Source organism: Protopterus annectens, chromosome 16.part0 (genome assembly GCF_019279795.1).
Source record: "Protopterus annectens isolate FY-2018-M chromosome 16.part0, PAN1.0, whole genome shotgun sequence".
In the NCBI taxonomy this organism is placed as follows: Eukaryota; Metazoa; Chordata; order Ceratodontiformes; family Protopteridae; genus Protopterus; species Protopterus annectens.
Window position 1 is genome coordinate 387,579,797 of NC_056750.1, and position 26,442 is coordinate 387,606,238.

The 26,442-nt window shown below is 40.0% G+C and overlaps 1 protein-coding gene across 7 annotated transcripts in view; it reads left to right on the plus strand.

The window, feature by feature from the left end:
• Positions 1–26,442, plus strand: part of LOC122790699 (dual specificity testis-specific protein kinase 1-like) — a 1,196,153-nt gene that overhangs the window by 956,687 nt on the left and 213,024 nt on the right. For all 7 annotated transcript variants that reach the window (XM_044058245.1, XM_044058246.1, XM_044058247.1 and 4 more), the window contains one exon: positions 18,456–18,504. In XM_044058245.1, the coding sequence (XP_043914180.1) occupies positions 18,456–18,504 (49 nt within the window). The remainder of the gene's footprint in view (positions 1–18,455; positions 18,505–26,442) is intronic.

The window sequence follows — 26,442 nt, forward strand, 5'->3', positions numbered from 1 at the left end:
TATTAATAACCTGTCTACCTCTCTTCCCACCTCCACATGTATTCAATGCAGACGATTCAACTCTCATCTGTTCAGCTGCTTCCCCAGCCGAACTTCACTCTTCTACCCAACAAGTCTTTACAGCAGTAGAAAAATGGTTCCAAGATATCTGTCTCCTCCTTAATCCTAAAAAAACGAAACTATTACTTTTCTCTCCTACCCTTAAATCCCCCCCTCTCTCCTTTTCAATTATGTCTGACAATGGCACCATCATTACACCTGACTGTTCCACTAAACTACTAGGCGTCACAATAGATAATCAACTAAACTTTGATTACCACATTGACCTTACCATCAAAGCTGTTAATAAAAAGATTGGTGCTCTTTATAGACTTAAGCCCTTTCTAACAGCATCTACAAGGGTGTCTCTAGCCCAAACTCATCTCATCTCCACACTATTGTATGCCTCCCTTCCTTTATAAACCTTTCAAAATCTAACCTTCAGAAACTTGCCACAGCCTATCATAGCATTGCCAGGTTTGCCACAGGCTCCCCATTTCACACCCATCATTGTGTTAACCTCAAAAGCTTGACTGGCTCGAACTCCAAAATCTTATTCTCCTACATCAATTAGTCATCACCTATAAAATCCTCAACTACCCTTCTAATACACCCATACTAAATAACCTTGTTGTCCCTTACAGGAATCTTACTTCCCTTCGTTCAGCCAACAAACTACTAGTTGCCACTCTCAAATCACACAACAAAGCTGGTGACTCCTTGTTTACAAACGCCATTGGCTCATACTGGAATAAACTTCCCATAGAACTGACCTCTCTAGGCTCTTCCCAACTTTTCAGGAAACAACTGAGGAACTATTTTGTGTCTCACTGGCTATGCCCCTGCTCAAACCCTGACTGACCTGAGCATCCAACCCACTTCCCATTTCTCTCCATTTACCTCTATGCTTGTCCCTATCACTAATACTTCCACTCTTCTGCAACTATCTACTATCCACTTGGATACTACTTTACCTCTGCAACCTGTTATCCCCCCAAATTTATAGGTTGCTCCCAGCTATGCTAATCTGCCTCTTAATATATTGCCCTGGCACAAAACCATTATAACAATTGTTATTACTGCAAATACCTAAAGACTCTTATGTAATTTACCACTTTCTTTCTTTTATGGCTGTACTATTCCTACTACAGCAAAGAATTTGCAAATATAAATCATCTCTCTATGTTATAACTATAGCTTTATTAAGTTTGCTAATTATAGTTTCATTTAAGTTTGCTAATTATAGCTATTGTCATTTTGCTTTAGTATCATTACTATACTTCATTAGACTAATTTTCTTATCATGCTTATAATTTTGTATCCCGGTGTACTATTTTTATGTTACCTTCTAGTATATAGTGGAGCTTTTCTCCTCGGGCCTCTGCTGAAAATGGACATGTATCCAGCCAGACTAGCCCGGTCAACAAATGTAAAATAAAAATAAAAATAAATATAAATAGCAAGCAGGTGCTAACTTCAGTGCAATTTTGAGAGTGCAGCCAGAGAGTGAGCATGTATGAGCATAATAGCTAGTTTGTTTATAAGTTTATCTAAGTTAAAATTATTAAGCTTCAATCCTGACATGTTTGTACATAATAAAGCTGTTTGAACAGAACCCATGAAGGCTCATCTATTTCATCTTGACTGAATGAGCGACACATGGCCCTACTCATAAAATCCCAGCTTACTATGTTGAATGTTTTCTCTTCATCAAGACACACAAACAACAGTGGTATTTTCTTATATTCTTCTTCCCTCTGGATCATTATTGTTTGGTTAATGTTGTCAGTTTTTGCCTGCCCTCCACAAAACCACATTGATCCATATCATTCAAGTTTGGCATCACGTCTGCCATGCTTTTAGCCATTATAGACATAATCAGTTTATAATCATGGGTTAGAATTGAGATTGGTCTATATGAAGCTGGATCTCATGGGTCTTTACCCTCTTTAGGTATTACAGCCACAACACTTTCTTCCAGGATGTTGGTCCTTCTCCTCTTAAAATACTGTTCAACAAAACCTTCCAGATCTTTATCAGTTTTTTCCCTCCTAGCTTCCAAACTTCTACAGGAATACCATATATTTTTGCCATACATTTTTATCTCATCTTCTCCTATCCTGTTACTAATTGAGCCTCATCTACTTCTAACCTTGGCATATTTAATTATTCCATAAACACTTCCATTTGTACCTTTTCTTGATTTTCATATTTCTCTCTTTTATACTAATTTTCATAAAAGTTCTGAAATATTTCTAGCACCTCTACAGGTTCTCTTGCTATCTTCCTTGTTATAAGCTACCTAAGCTTTGCAACAACCCTTTTTATTTTATATTGCTTGTGTCGTGCTAAATGTTTTTGTGCTCTCGGGTTATTATCAAAAAATAGTTGCTTAACAGCAGTCTTTCTAAACTCATGCATATTATTGAGGTAATCCCATATTTTCTGTTTAGCATTCTGCAAATGCTCACTTTCTTGTTCTGTGAGTTCCCCCTATTCTGCAGTACATTAACCTTTGTCAGTCCTCCTAAATAATTCTTGTTACTTCTTAACCATCTCTCTCTTTTTATGTCCACACTATTTTTAAACTTCACCTTAATTTTATCCCACTCCCTAGCTATATTTTCAGAAGAAAATTTCTACCATCTCTAATAACTCCTGAATAATTTTCACTACTCATTCCTTAAATTCTTCTCTTTTCAAAAGATAGGTGGGAAAGCACCAGTGTCTCATTTTTATTTTAGCTATTATTGGAAGGTGATCTAAACTAGTTATTGGATGTGTATCAAAATTTTCAGTTAAATACACATGTTCCTGTGAAATATGTTTTGTCTAGCCTAGCCCAGTTTTTGTATCTTGGGGAGTAATATGTTAATTCACTCCAATCTCCTACTACTCTATTCACATCTTCCATGACAAATAATTTCATAAATTTCCTCAAATATCTACCCTCTTCATTATATTTTCCCTTCTGGACCCCCCCAGATACATACTCACTTTTGCAAATCAAATTCCATCCCCCACCTATAAGTAATATTCCCTACTGAAAGCTGATTATTTCTCCCAGAATTTTTTAAGCTCCATTATAGCAGTTTTTGGGTGGAATATAAATACATGTCAGTGTAATCCTCCTCCATTGCTAGTAGTCCATTAGTACTACAAACCTACCATTATCCTTTTTATCCTCTTTTGTCACTATTGGAGCTCCTCTTGCAGTTAATATAAGTATTTCCCTTTTCCTTTGTCCCAGATATTCAGCTGAATAACCATCATGACAAACCTTTCTTTATTAAACTAGCATGCTTGGTTCTTCCCAAATGTGTCTCTTGTATTATTTGCACTCTACATTTTTAATATAGTTTACTACTCTTTCTTTTTTGTATATATCTGTAAGACCATTTACATTTAAAGATAATACAGAAAGTGTCATCATTATTTTAAGAGGTATTACCATCTGTTATGTGTAACAGCTATTTTTTAAATGTCTAGTTCCAGCTTTGTGTTACATGCATAAACTAACGTTTGTCAGGCTGATCTTTTATACAGATGTTTCTTGTCATATTCATTTGAAACTATGTCACATCCTACAAAACTTTTTGTTTTAATGAAAGCCCTAAAAGAACACCCCCCAAAGCACCCCTAAAACCTATTAACTTAATACTAACATACAAAACTATGTACATCTTCAAATATTGAAGTTTAACCTAATAGGAACAATTATCCCAGACTGGATTAACCTGTAAGTAAGGTTATCCATGTTAAATGCACGGTACAGCCTTGTACTTCTAGTAAGTGTTGTCTATTTTTGTCTTATCTTTCTTCCTTCCCCAAGTTGAGAAAACACTCGAATATTTTCAGAAATCATTATCTCCTAGCCATTGAAAGAAAGAAGTATTCTGTTTTTATTGCTCCATATCAGATTGTCTCCATGGAGACATGAGAACCAGACACAGTTGCCTCTACAAGCATTCATTTATTTGCTAGAGGAAAATTATTTATTAAATTGAGTGCTCTTTTTTATTTATTTGCTTCCCCTTAAAACCTACTAGATCAAGCTAAGGGCCTTAATCCAGTCATTCCCCTATGCAAGAGTAAGAAAAAGCACATCATTTTTTTCTTGTATCATGCTCTTTTGACCAGATTTTTCTTTTTTGTTTTACATTGCAGTGCCTATATTTCTTAAAACTGAACAAGGAGAAAGAAAAAAGAAAGAGAAAAAACAGAAGTGTCTGCTTACTTTAGTATCCATATTACACTTGAAAATAAATGAGAAAGCTTCATTTTATAGTATGCAGATTATATCATGCATTATAAAAATACTACTGTTAAGAACATTGTTTTCCTTACAGTTAACTCTTTCCTTCCTCTTCCACCTCCTAAATGTTCTTCCAAACATTAGTGACATGAAGTAGGACATATGCTTTGGAATCCCCTGTAAGTTTAACAAAGTCAAAAAAGTCCAATAATTCCAGGTTTTCTTGTTTCATATTTCACAAACATAATTAATGCTTTGCAATCCCATATTTATTTGTCAATTTCTGAGTTGCTGGTTTTCATCCTGTTGATCTTTATCTCCCATATCCTGTCTCTGCTTCATTTCCAACATACTCCCAGTTCTTCTAGTCAACTCTTCTACCTTTTTTCTCTCTCTCAAGCATTTTCCTTTGAAACACTGGAAAAGGTTTCACTGGCACAGTCTCTCCATGGGCTTTATTACAAGAAGAACAAGAATCAGAATCTCCTTCTGTTTCACAGCTCACTTTTTGTTGGACAAACTTTTGTATTTCTTCCTTAGCATATTCTGCATCAAAAATGATTTTTGACCCTCCAGGAAAAAGTATTCTGAAGAGAGCTGGATACAGCAGCTTGAATCTCACCCCTGCTTCTCAACATTCCTTGAATAGTGGAATATATTTACTACTTTTCTGTCTGGTCTACACTAAGCAGTCATTTTCAGCAAACACTATACTGTCTCCCTATTTTAGTACTTTGTCCTTCTTCCACAGTGTTGTCAGAATCAATTCCTTCTGCTGGTAGGATTGCATCTCCACTATTAAAGGTCTAGGTTGCTTTCTCATTACCAGGTTTGGAGCATACAGATGATGTGCCCTTTCAATTAACATTTCCTGCTGTGAAACAGTCCAATTGCTTATTTATGCTTTCATAAAATTAATACAGTCTGTTCCTACCAGCTTCTTTGGCACAGCAGGAAAATCTCAAGTTTTCCTTACATGGTCTGTCCTCTAATCTGTTCTTCAGAAGTCACATATTCAGCCAGCCTTTTCTTCATTTTGACTTCTAATTTTTGCAGTTTTATTACCTCATCAAAATATATTTTTAAAGCTTCTGTTTTTTCCATCCTTTTGTTATTTGAGTTGATATACTCCTTAAGTGTTTCATTTATTTTAATCAGCTCTATACTCCTTAAGTGTTTCATTTATTTTAATCAGCTCTGAGAACATTTGATTTATTTTTTCCTCTAGGTTACTGGAAGTTTCATCTTGCATCAAAGCTGGAGCCTGCACTGCCTTCTGCTAAACAGCTGCATAATTTTTCCCAGTCAGTGTTCTGTCCTCACCTTTTGTGATTGATTTTCTTTCAGGTTCTCTGAATTCCTTTTTTTGCTGACATCCAGGAAGTGCACCTACTTGCCAGTTGCTGAAATCTACCCAAAAGGACAAGTTCACAGTCTCTCTTTTCTGAGTCTCTTTTTCACACTGGGAGAACTGAAATCAATCTGTTACTCAATGTGCATCCATCTTAGAAGTCTCCAGAAGAATTTATCTTGTTCTAGGACTGCAATGCATTCAAGCCAAACTCTCCAGAAACAGATGAACTTACACAAGTTATTGTGTTATCCCAAGACCCTGTTTTATCTACAAGAATAGGATGAACTTACACAAGTTATTGTGTTATCCCAAGGCCCATACCAGTGGGACGGGTGGGACCTCACAATGGGGTACTTTTCCTTGCAATAGATGTAATTTTTGTGAGTATGTAATTAGCGACACTCATTTTGTACACCCCAGTGACCCACAAGTGCTTTCAGGTTAGGATCAAAGCGGACTCTCAATCTGAACACGTGGTTTATTTAGCAAGGTGGACAGCCTGTACTGCGCTTTACGTTGGTAAAATGGGCAGATGGCTCAGAGAAAGGATTAGGGAGCACATCTATAATATACATATTGGAACCACCAATAATGCTCCATCAAAACATGTGATAGAAACTTCTATATCACGCACTTTTAGATTTCAGGTTTTGCAGATTATTACGCCCAGTTCTAGAGGAGCGGATGTGAGGAACTATACAGAGAGATGTGAGCTGGACTGGATTATTAGGTTGAGGGTAGACCAGAAACCTGGCCTGAATGACAAAATACTTATTAAACCCTTGTTGTAGAACAGAAAGTTAAAGGTTAGGTACTGATATATAGTTTTTTGATATACTGCACTTTAAGAACCTGATCATAGCACCTGAACACTTGAATATATTTTACGTACAGTTTGTATGGGCTTCTTATATGTCCATATATATTCTATATATAGTTTTTTTTATTTAGGTTTATTTTATGTTATATATGTTTTTATGTTATATTATATCATATGTGAGTAACGGTGTTATATTATGAAGGTTTTTATTTGAACAGTTTTTATGTATGTATACCTTTTAGTTAATTGTTGAACAGGAAGTGAGGTCATATTGATGTTCACTCTTACAGGTATATATATTTAAAAGTTATTGAGGTCTGGTTATAATTGGCTTGATAAAGCCCTTCTTGGGTGAAAGCGCTTGCCAGTCTTGTCTTATTAAATCAATTTGCCATTACGGATTTTGCATCAGTCTTTGATTTATTGAAAGAATGTGCCTGCTGCATTTTATGTGGTATCATCTGGACAGCCTTGTTTTGCTCTTCTACTGTTTGTTGTTAATTTTTATTCAATATTTCCTTTGCACAAAGAGCATTCACTTCCAGGGAGTTTTTGTTGTGTTTTTATTTAATACTTTTATACTGTTTATATCATTAACATTTGTTTTGTTCTTGTCTTAGATGTTGGATCTGTTTCTATTTTTTTTATTTTATATATATATATATATATATATATATATATATATATATATATATATATATTAGGATATGAATTTGTCATACTAATATGTCTTGTTTATTTGAAGCACAAACCACCACTTACAGAGCCAGAAACCACCAACTATAAATCAGATCCAAAACACATTTAATGTTATGTGCTTTTGTTCCCAATAATGGAACTTCATCAGAACTTGTTTATTTGGTGATGGAGATTTAGTTCCTTTAATCTGGCATTTTAGAAACCATTTGTTTTGTAAATAACTTAAAGATTAAAGTGGGTTATATCCTTCAGAGCTCGAAAGTCTAGACACAGACTACATGGAGGAGTCTATAAGAACCGGAGTATAGAGGGAACACTGCCAGCCTGTCCTGATAACTAATATTTTTGAAGCCACTGATCGTTTAAGTTAGGAAACTCAGGCCTGTCAAGATGAGTCTTATGTTTACACAAATACACGCCGATAGGAGCATTATTTTTAGTAACAGGTTTGGTAAGATGCAAGTATTAAGACTGCTTTGGATCTAGAGGAGATGTCTTTGGAAAATAGATGAGCTAGATAAAATGTTTTCCTAACAACTGCAGTGACATAATAGTCAAAAGATAAAGAATTATCAACAAGATTGCCTAGCTCTCTTACAACAGTGTGTTTGGAAGAGTGTGTCACCTATATGGTATGAGATAGTGTTTTGTTTACCAAAATTAACTATACTACATTTTTCACATTTAATTTGAGACCGCCATCATTTACCTGATTGTTAACATAATTTAACCCAGTTTGGAAGAACTGTGAGACAGTGGAAGATTAAATGACAGTTATCAGTTTACAGTCATCTGCAAACTAAGATAACAATGGGCTAGGACTGTTGGCCTGGAGGTCTAAGAAACAGACACCAAATAATAAAGTCAAACACAGAGTCATTAGGTACAGCTCTAGTAACTTTATTGTTTTTGGAAGTGGCACATATGATTCTAACCACATGGGATTTTGTCAGATAACAAGTTAATTATTTGCCCCATGGCATAAGGATATATATTCAGATTTACAAGTTTTTCAAAAATGCCTGCATGGTGAATACTGTCAAAGGCCTTGTCCTAGTCCAGATATGCAGTAGGTACTGTGTAAATACTATCCACTGCTTCAGGGACTTTTTCAAAGAAGTAAATAAAGTTAAAGAGGCATGACTTTCCTCTGATAAGCCAAATTGTGCTTAACTTCTTGACATAGGTTAAGAAAGATTTGTGGTTATTTTTAGTTTTAGTGGCAATTTTAAATTCATATTCAGCTTTAACTTTCCTAATGGTTTCCTTATGTTCTGTACTAGTTTGCTTAAAGTGTGCTTTTAAGATAAGTAGTATGAGACGTCTTTTAAGCAATTTGTTTCTCTTGTTAAATAATTGATTTGTCTGGATGTTCTACCTTAGGGGGTTGTTTTTAAATTTCTCATTACATTTGTTGCAATTATGGACTGCTTTATCAATTAGGCCTAAAAGGCAGCAGAACTTTAATGAGCTGTATAATGTTTGAGTGAGAAAGATTGGGTAGATTATAATTTATGTATAACGTTTGCAACTGGGAGTGTCTGTATGGTTTGTGATATAAAATGCTTGCGACTAGGATTGTGTTGGTGTGGTGTATTTTCATTTATATACACATATGATTGCGTGTGTAGTAAGTGATGGTTTAATGCAGATGTTTCTTGTTTAAAAAAGCAAAAATTGGATAATTTATTTAATATTGCTTAGGTTATATGATATATCGCAATATAAGTGAAGTATAATGTTTGTTATGTGAATGTAGCTTGATTACTTTTATATGAATGTAAATTTGCCTGTCACAAGTGATAAAAAAGTATTTAAGTTGGAGTAGATGCTAGCGGCTTAGGCAGCAGCTTTAGCAATGGGATTCATTGGAGGGGGATTATAATAGAATTTATTTAGGTCAGAAACCAATTTGCTTTTGAGAAGTTTCTAAACACAGTGGTATTTGCAAGGGAAGCACCATATTTTTTTAAGAAAAAGATCATTGACTTATGATCTGATTTAACAGAGTAAGGTAGGAGGTGTGCAAGATGTGACTATGTTTGTGAGGATAGGATCGAGGGTATTAGGATCCCTAGTAGGATGGATAACTAATTGCACAAGGAAATTTGCATTTATAATGTCAAGAAAGAGCTGGGCATGCCAACCACTAGTAGTGTAAGTCAGATAGTTTATTGATGGAGAGTTGAAGTCCCTAACTAGAAAGGTATTCGGTTTAATGGTGATTTCATATAAGGTGTTAAGATAGCTGACACATTCAGAATGGGGATATAGAGAGTATTCTGCAGATATGAAGTTGTTTAGGGAGACTTGGACATCTAAGAGTTCAAATTTGCAGTCCTGCATAATCTGTTGTGAGGTGATTATATCCTTGACAAATATTGATACTATCCAACAACTGCTATTAGAGCTGAAAACATGATAGACACTAAACCCAGGAATAGAGTGAGTGCTTTCATGATTTTGAAACCATGTCTCGGTAACTGCACATATATGAATGGTGCACCATGAACATAGTTCAGTTAAGTGGTAAGTAGTTATTAATACAAAATGCACTGCGCTGTACACTTTAATGAGAAAGCTCAAGGAAGAACACTAAAATGGAGGCCCAGAGAGTGCAGTGGAGGAAAATCACCTGTGAGTGGGTTTAATGGCAACTGGGTTCATTCATACGGTATAGTTCAGAGGAGTTAAAGTAAGTGCCAACAGGAGGATAGAGAGATGTATTCACTCTCAGGTCTCAGACTACTTACTTACTAACAACCTCCTTTCCAATACTCAACATGGTTTCCGAACAAACCATAGCACCACCACTGCATTACTTTCCTTTACTAACACTATCCTTCAGCATAAAAACAATGGCTATCTCTCCTCTGCTACTTTCCTAGACATATCTAAAGCATTCAACATGGTCCCACACAAACAACTCATCTCTGTCCTCAATAACCTATCCTTCTCTCAATCAGTCACCAACTGGTTTCAGAGTTAACCTATCTGAACGCCAACAATCCGTTGTATGGCAGAATGACATATCTCCCCAACTACCTGTCTCTATAGGGGTTCCCCAAGGATCCATTGTTGGACCCCTACTCTTCTCTATTTTCACCAAATAATCTAGCCTCTGCCACCAAACATGGCACACTCATACAATATGCAGATGACTCAACCATCATCTCCTCAGCCCAGTCCCTACCCAAACTGCAAAAGTTCACACAGGAAGCCTTTTCCTTTGTTGAAACTCCAATGCCCAATTAATACTCAACCCAAACAAAACTAAACTACTCATCTTCCAACCCACCAAACATACTCAAAACAACTCTCACTTTAACATCACAGCAAAAGACAACACCACTATACACCCAACAGAACACACCAAATTGCTAGGAGTTGAAATAGACAATAAACTAAAATTTGACATTCACATATCCACGACCATAAAAAAGTCCACAAAAAACTAAGAGCATTATACAGAAATAAGCAACTTCTCACCAAAGCAGCAAATATTTCAGTAGCAAATTCTCACCTTATCTCCACCCTACTTTATGCCTCTTCAATATATACCAACTTAAGGCAATGCGATCTAAACAAGCTCGAGACCTGCTACAACAAAATCGTCAAATTCGCCACAGGGGCTTCCTACTGTAGTCACCACTGTCTCTCCCTTGCTGAATTTGGCTGGTTTGAGCTACCTCACCTCCTTCAATGGTATCAACTCGCACTCACCCACAAGTGAGTAAACCATCCACTAAAAGTCCCATCCCTCCAGAATCTACTCCAACCCTATCGCACCACCAGACCACTAAGATCCAGCAACAAAAATCACTTACAGGTCACTAAAGCCAATAAACTCTGCTGGAGAAGCACTATTCTCTTGTGCCATAGCCAAATTATGGAACTCCCTCCCACCCACAATTACCTCTGTACCATCATGCACCCACTTCAAAACTTTACTAAAAGCACACCTAAAAACATGCTGGCTATGCCCTTGCAACTCCCCCTCTAATATCACCCACCCCATCCACCTACTACCTTTCTTTCCACCCCACTAACTACCTTGATTATAGCAAGCTCAGATGCTCATAAACCTAACTACTTATTATACAGCAGGAACTTCTTATTGTAACAATTGTTAATGTCTGTTACATACTTCACAGATAAAGATTCTAGTTGTCAACTGATGTACTGTGTTCTCCATCTTTAACTATGTTTGTAATTTGTAATTGCTATGTTGATCAAATTGTTAATTGCTATGTAAATCCAATGTAACTACGGTCTTGTATATTTTAACTGTGGAGCTTTTCCCCCCGGGCCTCTGCTGAAAATGGACTTGCGTCCAGTCTGACACTCCCAGTCAACAAATGTAAATAAATAAATAAATGATGGGGTTCATCAGTAAGAGACTGTCTAAGCCAGTCCAGTGGTGTATTGGGATAAAAGCTCTGAATACAACCTGGATTTGATTAGTTTTAATGGAACTGATGGTGCTGGCAGGAAGGCATATTCTGGGAAAGGAGGGGGATATTTACCTGGCCTACTTTGTCTGCCACTCTGGTGGTGTGAAGCATAAGTACAAGCTGGAAGAAAAAAGACGGAGTATAATATGGATTCACTGTGTTATCAAGAGATTGTGGGACAAGAGAGGCTGAAGATAGGCTAAGATGGAAAAATCAAAAGGGTACGTTGCTAGCTTCCAGAAGGAAGAAATGTGCATTAAAGAGGTTAAAGGGTCCTAGGAGCCAACTGGTATGGGCACAGCTGATGTAGCTCTACAGAAGCTTCAGGAACTCTGGTACAGATGGAAGCAGGAATGGAAACCTAGGATGTTAAGTTGTCTATCTCGCCTTCATTCTTGTTGGTTGGGTTCGGAGCCAATCCTCGGGTCCGACTCGGCCATCTTCAAAAGCTCGAGAGCTGTTTACTGGCTCGAGGCTACCCTATATCTCATGATGCCTGGCGCTAGTTACCCAGATCTCGTTTGCTGCTTCAGACTGCGAGGTTGTCTTACTGGCTCGTATACTTTTTTTGTATTTTTCTATTTTAACTAGAATTTAACCCTTATTAGCGTACCCAATTCCTTAATTGTACTATTACCCTAGCTAGATTCTTTAAATATTATCCATCCCTCCTGTTTTTTTTTTACTAAAAAACTCGTTTCACTTAGAGAGTTTTCCCCACTCCTCCCCCTCCCTTCCCTTTGCGGTAGCCATTTAAATTAGAGGCTAACCCTCTTTTTGTCTTTCTCTAGTTTAAAAAAAAATGTTTTTAGTAGTAGTAGACTTATTTAGTGTGTGTTAGCTGTATAGTGTAATTAGTTATACCTGCTAACTTGTTTTTTTCTTGTGGTGTGTGTGTGAGTGTTTTACCTTGGTGTGTGTGTGTCTAAACATGTCCAAGGACTCTAAAGTGTCTGGATTCAAGAAGTGTGACTCATGCTGTCAGAAGATGTCTCAGACAGACGGTCACACTTCTTGTATCTATTGTCTGGGCGAGGTGCACCTGCAGGACTCTTGTTCGGTTTGTCATGCTTTCAGCCCAAGAGTCCTGCAGGAGTGCAAAAATAAGTTAATACTCCAGGGTTTGCTCAAGCCCCAGGATTCACTGGCCAAGGCTCAGCCTGTGAAATCCTCCAACCCACCTAAGTCTTCGGCTCCCAGTTCTGAGCTGTCGCTGGGTGAAACTCCACCATCCACCTCGGCTCCGGCTGGAGCCGATGTGCCTCCCTCCCAATCAGCTCCAACAGGTACTTCGGAGCCGTCTGGGAGTCAAAAGAGATCTAGGTCTCCCTCCTTGGAGTCGATACACTTGGCTCCACGCTCACCTCTGCTCCAATCGGAGCGCAGTCATAGGGCCTCTCACTCCTTTTGGTCCTCTAGGCTTTCAGATTAGGACTTGGAGAGAGTGGTCAGTAGGCTGCTGAAATCGCAGGCCCTAGCGAAAATGTTGTCCAGCCCCCCTCATCAGGTGTTGGCTCTGTCCACTTCTGCAGAGATTCCTCCTCCGACTCCTCTCTTGAGCTCGGAGCCGGAGTTCATTGGGGTTTGACTCTTGGAACCATCGGCTCCGATACCTTCTCCTTCGGTTCCGTCATTGGCTCCGATCCCTTCCATGGCACCGTCCTTGGAGGGATCTGGGCTCTGAGACTCCCTCGTCGGCTCCGAGGGGGCGAGTGGCATCGGACCCTTGTCCGACCCCGTTCTCCCACTCGGAGCTTCGGCGCAGGTGAGCTTGGCTCCTACATCGGTCTTGGAGCCATCCCCCTCGGTACAGAGAGGAATTCCGATTTCTTCGGAGCCGGAGTCTTCTCTGCATCCGGGCGGGGGTGCCTTTGAGATCATGAGGAGTGTACTGGCCCCCGAGTCAGTCTCACAGTCAACCCCATTGGCTCCTCCCCCTATGGTGCCTGCGTCTGCCTATGCCCCTCTTCCAGACCCCAAGCGTGGGGAACCAGTGCTCCAGAGCACCCCCTTGGGTGTTTCTTCCACTTCCAAGGCCTCCCCTGATCACTCAGATGAGCCACCTCATAAGAGGAAGTGCAAGAGGAAGCACATTGACTCCCCTGAGTCTGTCACATTGGATACTGACTTAGAGGATTCGGAAGGGTCCCCGAGATCCCCCTCTGAAGATGTCTTCTTTTCAGACATTTTGGAAATGCTTAGGCAGAGGGGGGACTGGAATACCCTAACCCCTTCCGAGGATGAGTCTGTATTCCTGGACACGTTTGGTTCCTGACCTTCCACCTACTGGGTGTCTCCACCTTTTGACCCACTTATGTCCGTGGTGGCTCGGAAGGCATGGTCAGCTCCAGACACAGTGGAACCAACCCCCAGGAGACCTGCTAAATTTATAACTGCACCTCAGGACAACAGTTTTTGACTAAGGGCGTGCCTGTTGATGCCATGATGGCAGCAGCAGCCACAAAGAAGGAGTTGGCAGAAACTTCCTCATCTGTCCATCCCCCTAACAAGGAGTCTAGGACTATGGACAGATATGGGAAGCAAATGTTTCCTTCAGCGACCTTCTCCATGAGGTCTCTGAATTATGTGTGCCATTTCACCCGCCTTCAGAGGTATCTCCTTAAAGAGCTTGGAGATACCCTCCAAGATCCATCAGCTGAGGGGGCTCAAGCTAAGGTGGCCTCCCAGTTGGTGACTCTGAATTCAGTTGTTAACTCCTCCATGAGGCTCATTTCTTATGCAGCCAATGGTGCGAGTAGAGCAGCAGGCACAGGTGTTGCCCTTAGGAGGCACGCATGGATGCAGCTATGTAATTTTGCAGAGCCCTTCAGAGCGTCTTTCACCAATACCCCTTTGATGGTTCCACTCTCTTCGGATAACAGGTGAAGGACACCCTAACCAGGTGTGAACAACAAGGCAAGACTCTCTCTGCTGTGGGAGTCCATTTTTCCACTCCTTCTAGACCATACCCCAAGGGTCAGAAGAGTGGAAAGATGTGGTTCCGGAAATCCCAGGGAGCCTTGCGTGACACACATGGTGAGTTCCCCTCCAGGGGCAGAGGAGGGAACAATAACAGACGCCACCCTCGGGGCAGAGGGGGTCCGCAGAACCAGGGCAGCAGAGAATCCTTCTCTGAGAAGCCCTTTCAGCATCCCTGAAGGGTTGCCCGGCTGCCCGCCTCTGGAGGCAGTTGGGGAAGGCTCTCACTGTACCCCAAAGCCTGGCAAGACCTAACTCAAGACAAGTGGGTACAGTCGATCATATCCGGAGGTTACAGAATTCCCTTTGCTCAACCCCCATTACCGTCAAACAAGTCCCTTCCAGATGTTCCACCCAATCTAAGGGAACAAGCAGCCATAGAGATTTCAAAGCTGCTACACAAAAGAATCATTCAAGAAGTCCAGGGAGACCAGCTTGGATCTGGAACTTACTCAAGGTTCTTTTTGGTGCCAAAAAAGACAGGGGACTGGAGACCCATTCTGGATCTCAGCAGATTAAACAGATCTGTACAAAGAACAAAGTTTCGGATGGTCACGCTACAGTCCATTCTACCCTTCCTGGGTCAGGACAATTGGATGTGTTCTATAGATCTTCAGGATGCATACTACCATATCAAAATGCACAGGCACTCCAGAAGATTCCTTCGCTTCCGGCTGGGGGCCAGTCACTATAAGTTTAGAGCTCTGCCCTTTGGTCTCACCACAGCCCCCAGGGTGTTCACCAAATGCATGCAGTGGTTATGGCTCGCCTGAGACATCAGGGATTCCAGGTGTTTCCATATCTAGACGACTGGCTCCTCACTGCTTCCTCCAGGCATCACCTCCTGCAAGTCAGGGACTACACTATCAAAACTTGTTCCAGGCTAGGTATCACAATAAATTTCGAAAAATCTGCATTGTTGCCCTGTCAGCATATCACTTATATAGGCACAAATCTAAATACCAGGAACACGTTTATGAACCTCCCACCAGACAGGGTATCACTAATTCGCCAACAAGTACAGATGTTATTAACATGCAGAACGATTCAGGTCAGGTTCATCCTCCAAACACTGGGTTCCATGGCATCAGCAATTCTTCTTGTTCCCCTAGCCCGCTTTCACATAAGAATCCTCCAGTGGCTTCTATTCACACAGTGGTCCTTCCAACAGCATCCCATGTCTCACAAGATTATGATCACAGAAGCATGCAAGAAGCACCTCGCTTGGTGGATGGTCTCACCATCAGTGTCCCAGGGCAGACCATTTGTGCTATCCCCTCCAGTCGCCACAGTGACCACGGACGCCTCCCTGATAGGGTGGGGGGGCATTATCAGGGCAGGACAGTCCAAGGCACCTGGCAGCCTCACGAGTACCATTTGCATATAAATGTCTTGGAGATGAGAGCCGTGCTTTTAGCATTGCAAGCCCTTCAGGACTCTCTCCCACCCGGGACCATTGCAATTCAAACGGACAATATGTCAGTGGTGTGGTACATCAACAAGCAGGGCTGAACCAGGTCCTATCCTCTATGTCGAGAAGCACTCAGACTCTGGCAGTGGGCAATCTCTTCCCAACTTTTTCTGATTGCAACGCACATCCCTGGGAGTTCAGACGTCATCGCAGACAGGCTCAGCAGAGCAATTCTCATGCCTCACGAGTGTTCTCTGAATCAGGTAATTGCGGAACAAATCTTTCGCAAATGGGGGCAGCCTTGCTGCGACCTGTTCACCACACCTTTCAACAGCAAGTGCAGCAATGTCTTCTCCCTTCTTCCACTTCCCGGCCACTCCCCCAGAGACGCTCTAGTTCATGATAGGCCTCAGGGACTTGCCTACCCATTCCCTCTAATACCCAAACTCATACAGAGAGCAACTGCATAAGGTTGCAGAATGATCCTCATTGCTCCTTACTGGCCTCGATAGATATGGTTCCCATTCCTGCATCATTACCTTCTCGAGCAGCCTTGGATTCTGGATCCTACTCCAGATCAATTCATCAGTCGGGCAGACTGCATCGATCCCTTCAAACACTCCAGCTCACAGCTTGGTTGCTCCACTTCCAACCTTAGCCAGGCTTCCTAATATTTCCTCCTCTGTGTGGGAAATTATCATCTCATCGCACAAATCCACAACTAGAAAAACCTATGCTAGCAAGTGGAAATGTTTTTCTTGCTGGGCAGAGGCTAAGAACATAGATCCCTTTTCAGCCCCTGTCCACAAGATTTTGGAATTTTTAGTGGAACTCTTTCATTCTGGTTCCGCTTCCGCTACAGTCAGAGTTCAGTTAGCTGCCATTTCGAATTTTCATGTTGGGTCATCTTCTAACAACATTATGTTTCATAAGCTGTGTAAAGCCTTCCTCAAAGGAGCCACTCTGCTTAGGCCCCCAATCAGGGATCCCCCACCTCCGTGGGATCTAAATTTAGTGCTAGCTTCCCTAATCTTGCCACCTTTTGAACCTGCAGCATCTTGCTCCATGAAGTTTTTATCTTGGAAGACTCTTTTCCTGGTAGCCATTACTTCTGCCAGACGTGTTTCAGAGCTTCAGGCTCTATGTATTCGTCCTCCATACTTAGTTTCTCATAACGATAGGGTCGCTCTAAGGACCAATCCTTCCTTCCTCCCTAAGGTTTGTTCACAAGATAATTTAAATCAGTCCATAGACCTTCCTGTGTTCTTTCCTAATCGCACCAATAAGGCAGAATATAAATTGCACCAGTTAGATGTCCACAGACAACTGCATTTTTATTTGCATAGGACAAAGGACATCAGGAAGTCCGACCAACTCTTCCTTTCCTATGCTGAGGGCATACAGGGCCTTCCGGTCTCAAAGGTAACATTATCTAGGTGGTTGTCTCACATTATTTCTTTCATTTACCAGCTGAGGAACAATGAACTATCTTTCAAACCAAAAGCACACTCTATTAGGGCATTGGCCACCTCGGTGGCTTTTCAATCTAGGTTTCCCATGGAATCTATCTGTTCAGCTGCCACGTGGGCTAACCCACATACCTTCATTTCTCATTATAAACTGGACATGATTTCCAGAAACAGAGCTGATTTTGGTTCCACAGTTCTGAAGAGTCTGTTCCAATGAGCCACCCAGGATAGTAGGTGCTCGGGACGCTGTCCCAACCAGCAAGAATGAAGGCAAGATAGACAACTTAACATAAATAAGTTATGTACTTACCATAATGTTCCATGTTAGTTGTCTTCTTCTCGCCTTCTTTCTTGCGTCCCACCCTCCATCCCCCTATCCTAGTGGACCGAGAGGAGCTTCCTTTTTCAGATTTCATTGGCTGGGCCCCAGAGGGCTTCTAGGGCAGACTTCTTCCTTAGTTATGTCTGGAATAGCTTTTTCAAATGAGATCTGGGTAACTAGCGCCAGGCATCATAGGATATAGGGTAGCCTTGAGCCAGTAAACAGCTCTCGAGCTTTTGGAGATGGCCGAGTCAGAGCCGAGGATCGGCTCTGAACCCAACCAGCAAGAAAGAAGGTGAGAAGAAGACAACTAACATGGAACGTTATGGTAGGTACATAACTTCTTTTTCTAGAACAGTCAGTAATGGTTGCATGCCAAGAAAAAATACAGAAATCACATCATTGTGTTTTTCATATGTATTTAAACTAAGATGACATTTGATGGCTGTTAGATTGAAAAATTCAAAACACTTAAATGTTGTGTAAATGTCTGCAGGAAAGGAGATGAGAGAGCTTCTGACAATGTAGTGTAAATGCCCAATGTAGTACATTGGCAATCATTTCACTAGCGCATTACATTTATGTGAAAATGTTAAAGTTTTAGCCATTAAATTCATTTGTTGTTGTCTTAACTGCATTATTTTTATTTTCAGATATCTTGGAATATGTGTAAAGGAAGACAAACTCTACCCAATTTTAGAGGTAATGCTATTTATGTGTTTATTTAGTTAGTTAGTTAATTAGTTATTTCAGATAAGTTGGAGGACAGCGGGTTGCTTCTTTGTAACTGCTTTGAAATTTGTATTTGGATTCATGATAAAAGTCTTTATAAACTGTCATAAACAATTCTGAGTATGACATTTAAAACTCTAAAATGCCAGATTTTTTATTCTTTAATCTCATTTCTGAGGCACAAATCAAGGACAACATCATAGTCTTAGATTACACCGCTCTTTATGAAAGAAAGTCAGCACAAGCGTGTGACGCCAGTGTATGTGAATCTATACTACGATAAAACCCATGAAAAAAGCAGCCTGAAAGGCCATCTTATCCACCTTTCTAGCAGGTCTAGCCCTGTCAATGAAAGAAAGTCATTGCAAGGATGTTGTAAATCTCCATTACTCCAGGCACCGTGAAAAAAAACAATTCAAGCAGCATCTTATCTTCTTACCTAACAGATCTACACTCTTCTCAGTTAAAGAAACACAGCATGAGTGTGCGACACTAGTGTACATTTGTAAGTGTCCACTATTCTGGGCACCTTCAAAAAAAATCATCATAAGAATTCATCCTCTTGACTGGCAGACATGTACCTCCTTGTTCTGTTTATGCACATTGTGTACAGTCTATATCTTCTCTTGGTGAAAGGAAGGCAGCACGAGTGCATGACTCTGGTTTACATTTGTAAATCTTCAGTAGGCTAGGTACCCTCAAAAAAGCAACCTGAGAAGCAGTCTTATCCTCTTGCCTAACAGGTTGATACCCCTCTCAGTGAAAGAAAGTCAGCACAAGAGCTTTATTCTGGTATATGTTTGTGAATTTCCACTACTTATAGGCACACTCAGACCCCTTTACTGTCCCTAGTTTGAACGAATATTCCTATTTTCAGGCCTGATTTACCCTTTCACAGGATGACCCTATTTTTCGAGCCATGTTCCTATTTTAAGGCTTGATTTGCTCCTTTGCTGAATTTTCTGAATCTCCTTTACCAGATGTCATTTTTGAAGCTGTCTAGTAAACCGAAAACTATACCACACAATCAGCATAATGATGGCAACAATAATTTAAAGAAAGATGATGCATCTGACATTTCCCTTTTCTTATGAAAGAACAAATGACCTTGTGTGGTAAAATATTGCAATATAGTTCATTAAAGTGTGCAGATTTTACAGTGTTTCCTTGATAATGTGCTTATATTTTTCCATCCTTTTTGTGACACATTCTTTTAAACGTGTTATTGAGTAGTATCCCTCATTCCTACTGGAAGCAGGAAGAGTTGTGTGTTATTTGGTATTCAAAATTTATGCTAATTAGATGCCCAGATTTTTAGCTTAAAGTTCATACTTTTCAGGGACATTTGTTCCAATTTCCAATGACTGCAGTTTGAGAGGTATGAGCACACTCAAAAAAGGCAACCAAAAGCAATCTTATATTCCTGTCCAAAAGGTCTATGCCCCCCACAGTGAAAAAAAAAGTTAGTATTAGGAAATGACTCTAGTGCATATTTGCGAGTCTCCATTACCCTAGGCACCCCAAAAAAATCTGAAAAGTAGTCTCATCCTGCCCTAAGTGGCATGTACCACAGTTAATTGAGGTCTTCCTTGTTGTTCTGTTTATGCATACTCTGTAAGATTTAATCAGAATTCTCTCCACCTTGCTGCAATCTGAACTAATCTTTCTGCTCTGTAAGACTGTGAGGCTGTCCATGTGAGCTGATAAAACTGCACCCCCCCATCACCACACATATTCATTGTCATTAAGAGCTATACAAATCATTTGCTGCTCAGACTTAGATGGTTCTTGATGTTTAGAGGTGTGGGTAAGCAATTTCCATGCAGCTAGTCTATATCACTGTTTGTATAAAAGTACTTGCTCCTGATACTTCACTGATACTGCAATATGAAAATATATTTTAACAGCATAAATTACCTTCTTAGAAGCAGAAAACAACTCATATCTTACCTGCTCATGTCTTTGAAGTCTGGTGACTTGACGCTTCGGTGCGCATATGTGAACTCATAAATCTGCTCAGACTTACATATGAGCAGTAAACAGCTGCATCACCTTAAGACTTTTTCCAAAATCTTTCTTACCTTGCCCTGGTTGCAGATGACTCACCCTTGCCCCCAGCACAAGTGCAGTCTTGCTTCACTCTCATAACTACTAAGAATTAAAAAAAGCTGCTCTTCCCCATATTTCCTTCTTTCTTTAGTCTCACTCTCCAGAAATCAATCAGTGGCAACCTCACAGTCTCAGTTAAGTTAATACATGTTTAAGATTGTAACAATAAACAGTTGTAGGCATTGCGTCACTTTATGCTCAGTGCCATGTATGGCAGCAACATCTGCTCTTTCATTATTTAGGTAATGTCTCAGTCCAGTGAAATGTCATCACAACTCTATTACATGATGTTTACCATTGAAGTTGTTGAGTGGATCTGCTGTGTGTAGATCTGCCAAGTTTAGATGACCATGAAGTCAGTTCCAGGCATTATTGTGTGACAGGAGCAGTGCTAAAGGTATCAGTGGCATTTTGCACAAAGTGATAGTTTATCAGTCCGTTCTGTTTCTTTCTTTCCTTTTTTTTTTTGAGGGGGTAGCAGAGCACAACAGCTCTATCTCAAACCCTGTATATACTATCTTGAATCTATTGAATCCCAGCAGTGAGATGATACTTTGCATCATCTGTAGTTGCTTTCTGTGCTTCATGCTCCCCATATTTACTTTCTCATTTAACAGTCTATACTTCCCCTTTCTCTACCTTGAAAGCACTCCCCCTTTACCCCTCACCTGCATTTCCACACTTCCAATCTCTTATTTTTTATATCTAACACTTTGCTTGACTCCAGTTGGAATCTTAGTCCATGCTTAATATTCTCTTCTTTCCTGCCTGGCTTTTTCTGTAACCTGTTCAGACTTTCCCTAATTTCACTTTCTTTCTTTCTTTATGCTACTTCGGATACCAAAGGCAGGAACTGTTGCATGTTTGTATTGCATGTAGGAAAACTGTCCTTAATATACACATTCCTTTAACTCTAAAAATCCCGTTTTCACAGGTCTTCACCCACCCTTGTTAATGAAAGAAAGGCAGCACAAGGGTGTAACTCTGGTGCTCATTTCTGAATCATCATTAGCCTGGACACCCTCCAAAAAAAGCATTTGAGAAGCAGTCTTATCCTCCTCTAACAGGCATATACCACACTTACCTGAGGTCTTCTTCATTGTTCTGTTCATGGATTTCTGCATGTTAAAATCAGAATTCTCACAACCTTCCTGCAGTCTAAACAGTCTTTATACCCCATAAGACACTGTGTTTGTCCACATGATTTGATAAAAAATGCCCCAACTGTCATTAAGAGCCATACAAAATCATTTATTGCTTGGGGCCAGGGCTTTCTCCATGTTTAGAAGTGTTAGCAAGAAATTTCCATGCAGCTGGTCTGTATACAAATAGATTGCACAATTGGAAAATCTCTTTTAACAGCATAAACTGACTTTTTAGAAACAGAAAGCAGCTCTTATCTTATTTATTGAGGTGTTTGAAGGCTGGAAACTCTTTCCTTCGGTGCACATATGTGAATTGATTTATCTTCTCTCCCTTATCCTAAAGCTGTTGCCTCATTTTCCAGTCCCAATTCTCCAGCCATGCTCAGGATCCCCTAAAGCATCACACTACCAATGCCCCTTAAAGAAAGAAACATACATACACACTTCTAATAACATGAAAGCAACCCAGCTGCACCCTCATTTTACTCAAACTCACAAGGAGGATTACAAGCAAACCATCTTACTTACATTCCATTAATAATACCATTAACTAAACTTCAGTTTTGTTTAAGCATAATCACTACCCAATCCCCATAATGCATCTATAACTCTACTAAACATGTCACCAGGTAATCCACCTTGGTTATCACTGTAGCTATTATCATGTTCATATGCCCTACTACAGAAAACAAAGTATGCATTATAGGACAAATTATCCTCCTCCTCCTCCTTACTCTGCTCCCAACCTATATATTCAATCCCAATGCCTTCACCCCAACTGAACATTACATCCTCACATATTCCTCAAAGACTCAGTCTTCTTAGGCTGTACTATACACACCAAGCTCATTAACTTTTATACCCATACAAATACTCAGAATGCCTCCCTCAAACCTACCACTCAGTCCTTGTTCCATATAATAATCAAGTTCCAAAGACCAATTTACTTACCACAAAACATCTCTAAATTTAACATCCACCGAACCTTTATCATATTCATCTTACTCCCAAGATGTAACAGCAAGCCAAATCCATTCCCATTTAGCACAACCCAACCACCTGCTTTTCACCATTTCTTGCTCTTTGATACTCTGACAAAAGTAAATTAGATCAAATCTATATTTACATCTCTCAGCACAACCCACATGTAGTAGCAGTGACCAAATCGTGGCTCAGATATGACTCCCCTAACTTAAACCACCTGATTCCCTCTTGCAAATGCATCTAAAATTCCAGGCAAGGTCAAACAACAGGTGTTGTGTCATTATTTTTTTTCAAAGAGCATCTTAACCCTACTTTGTTACCCCAGGTCTAACACTCTTTCTGACCCCGATCTAAATTGGATACTCGTAAAACTCTCTTCTGTTAGATTAAGACATTTCAGTAGCAGCTCTATTTCTTCAACCCTCCTTCCTCCCTATCAGTATTCAACTCTCTCATCTATGCCATTTTAAACTTAACATAAAAGAACCCCAACATAATCATTCTAAGTGACTTCACCCTTAATTATAGTGGTCCACAATCCTCAGACATCTCAGACGTTTTGGCAAACGTACCTGTTACAACTAATTTCTAAACTCACACATCCTAATCTGAAATCATCCAAACATTCCACACTAGTCCTCATTATTACTATTATTTTTACAAGCTTTCCCAACATATCTATTCACCCCTATTTGGCAACGAGTGTCCAATTATATTTGTCATTACTAACCAAGCTAATCAACTCTCCCAGTCCTGCAGCACTTTAGCCCCACTCAAACAATAACATCCTCAAGTAAAAATCCACCTCTCCACATATGGCTAATCTCCTGTGCTCTTAAAAGAAGACTTCAGTGAAGCAGGTGACTCTCTTACCTAAACTGTTTTCCTTCTGCAAGACAAATTCTTGCTCCTCATCAAACAAATTTGTAAACCCATAAAAACTGACCAGTTGTCCCTAGAGCTGAAACTGCTTCTCAGATACACAGATAAGGCCTGGTAAACATGGAAGTAAAACTCCACCACTGAAAACCAAACTAACTATACCTCTCTGTGCAACCTTGTCAATCAGTCTGTTCATAAACTTAAAAATTTCCATCATAAGCCCAAACATCTCTTCTAAAAACAAACTTAAACACTATTGAAAGGAAGTCAGTTTAATAAGAGAATGAAAACCACAACAAAACTGCATCTCTTGAAGCATCATCCACTGCAAAGTAATATAATTCTCTTCTTCAGACTTTCTCAAATAATTTAGCATCCTCCCCCAAAAGTCAAACTGACTCCTCAAAAAATCACTCATCCTTTCCCCACCCCCAACGTTCATCACCACTTCTACTTTAAGCACATAAAGTTAAAGGAAATTATTTATCTGAGTGATCACATTCCCACTGACACTCCCCTCCCAGATAAAACAATCAATATCATTGGCTTATTCATCAGTGCAGAGAATATCTCATTCTCCTATTCACTCACATCTATAGTTTTTGTCTCTTCAAAATGTAATGCCCCACATATGGAAAACTACTGTAATCAAGCAACTTCTAAAACAAATCCATCCCAATAATATGTCCCACTTCTGACCAATTCCATTCTTCCCACTTTAGGTAAAATGCTAGAAAAAACATATGCAGACAACACTCCCTGTGCCACCTTAGTAATGTCTTGTAATCCTGCACTAACCCAAATCCTTACCTTAGAAATACCCGTTTCATAAAATTTCCATAACACAAAGCAGCTTGGACACATACTACATTCAAACAAGTGCAGGTGCACACGCGTGTGCGCACAGACACACACACACACACACACACACACACACAGGCACGCACACACAGGCACGCACACACACACACACACACACACACACACACACACACACACACACACACACACACATAAAATCTATCCTATTACCTAACCCTAACTGTAACCTTAACCTAGAAACATTGTAACACAGACACACACACACACACACACACACACACACACACACACACACACACACACACACACAAATCCGTCCTCTTATCTAACACTAACTCTAACCTTAACCTGCAAACACATGCACATATACTGTCACCCCTACCACAATCACACTTACCTATTTTGGCCCAAACAGACACACAGCAACTTAGATGTTCCATAATTTGAACACTTAGCAAAATGTCCACTGCCTGTAACTTATTAAACAAATGAGCAATTGAAAAATTGCTGTAGAGCTATATATTTTTCCCCAAGAGACCAAACTGGCTAGAGCAGTCTTGCAACATTCTATGAAAAAATGCAGAAGAATATGCAAAGCTGGAGGAATTACAGAAAAAGTCATCTAAATTCAACTCAGTGTAAAGAAGTGTCATGTTCTTTCTGGGAAATAAAAAATGTGAGAAGAGCACACAACCTGAGGTAGAGGTGATAGCAAAAAGGATTAGCACAAGTTTCTGAAGAGCAGGTGACTAGGTGAACATATTGCTGGAAGTCAATAAATAGGTATCATTAAAGGAATGGAGGAGTGTGAGAAGAAAAAGAAAATTCAAAAAAGCATGGTCATTACAGCCTATTGACTCCTCTGGACATTTCTGCAGTTATAGCCTTCCGACACCTCTAGGAGACAAATATTGCTTCTTCATAATTGTATTAATAATTCCCAAGCCCTGCTATGTAGAAGATTTGTTTACTGTTTACACTTTTCTAGTAAAGCTTATGGTTCTAGAAATATGATTATTTGCTTGAAGCTGATAACTTCTGTGACGCCCATGCACTGGCCCAGCAATCAAGGAGCCTCAGTCCTCACCACTTACACCAGTGAGTGGCATCCATATAGGGAAAGGATAATAAATACACATACAGTAGAGTACAATTTCCCTTAAGAGCACACAGAGATCACAGTCAGTCTGGGGCTGGTTTCTACCTTTCTCTCCAGGTCCCCAATATGACTCCCCACTGGCACAGCTATAGGGTCCAGATCTCAGCCTAGTGGGCAAGCTAAAACCTCCAGCACCCTCTCTGTCCAACCAGTGCTTCATGTCCCTGCCCAAGTAGCAGACACACCCACACATTGAGATAAGAGTTATATACAACCACACAGACACTCCTGGGGAAGGCTGGCACAGGTTCTCCAGCTGTGCCCTTTTACCCAGGCTATATGGGAGTACCACTTGACACCACCCACTAATATTTATCAGCTACTCAAAAGGCCCTTAACAAAGGGTGTCCAGTTATTACTGTGCAATATTATTATCCAAATGGTAAGTGCAACTGAACAGTCAAGGCTTATTGGAGTGGCTTGGCCAGTATCAGTAAATACATGCAATGTACTCTTAGAGCTTAAATTATCTCTACACAAAACAGCCACAGTTGAAAGGTTTAAAAATATTTAATAATAAATAATAAAAACACAGACAATACTTCTTACTATACAGTGCTAGTCAAGAGTTCAGAGATTACAGAGAAATACTTAATACAGTAGAAAAGTTCTGACATTAATACAGAAAAAAAGACAAATTTTCTCTTCCTGGTAACTAGCTATATCTAAGAGAAAACAGTTCTAAAATAAACTTACATATAGAGCAAGACAGTGCTGGTGATGTTGGATGTTCTCAAGACAAATGCTCAATGCTATGAGTATCTCTGTCCTTAAATTGTTAACACAGTGCCACTGATTCATTTCAGA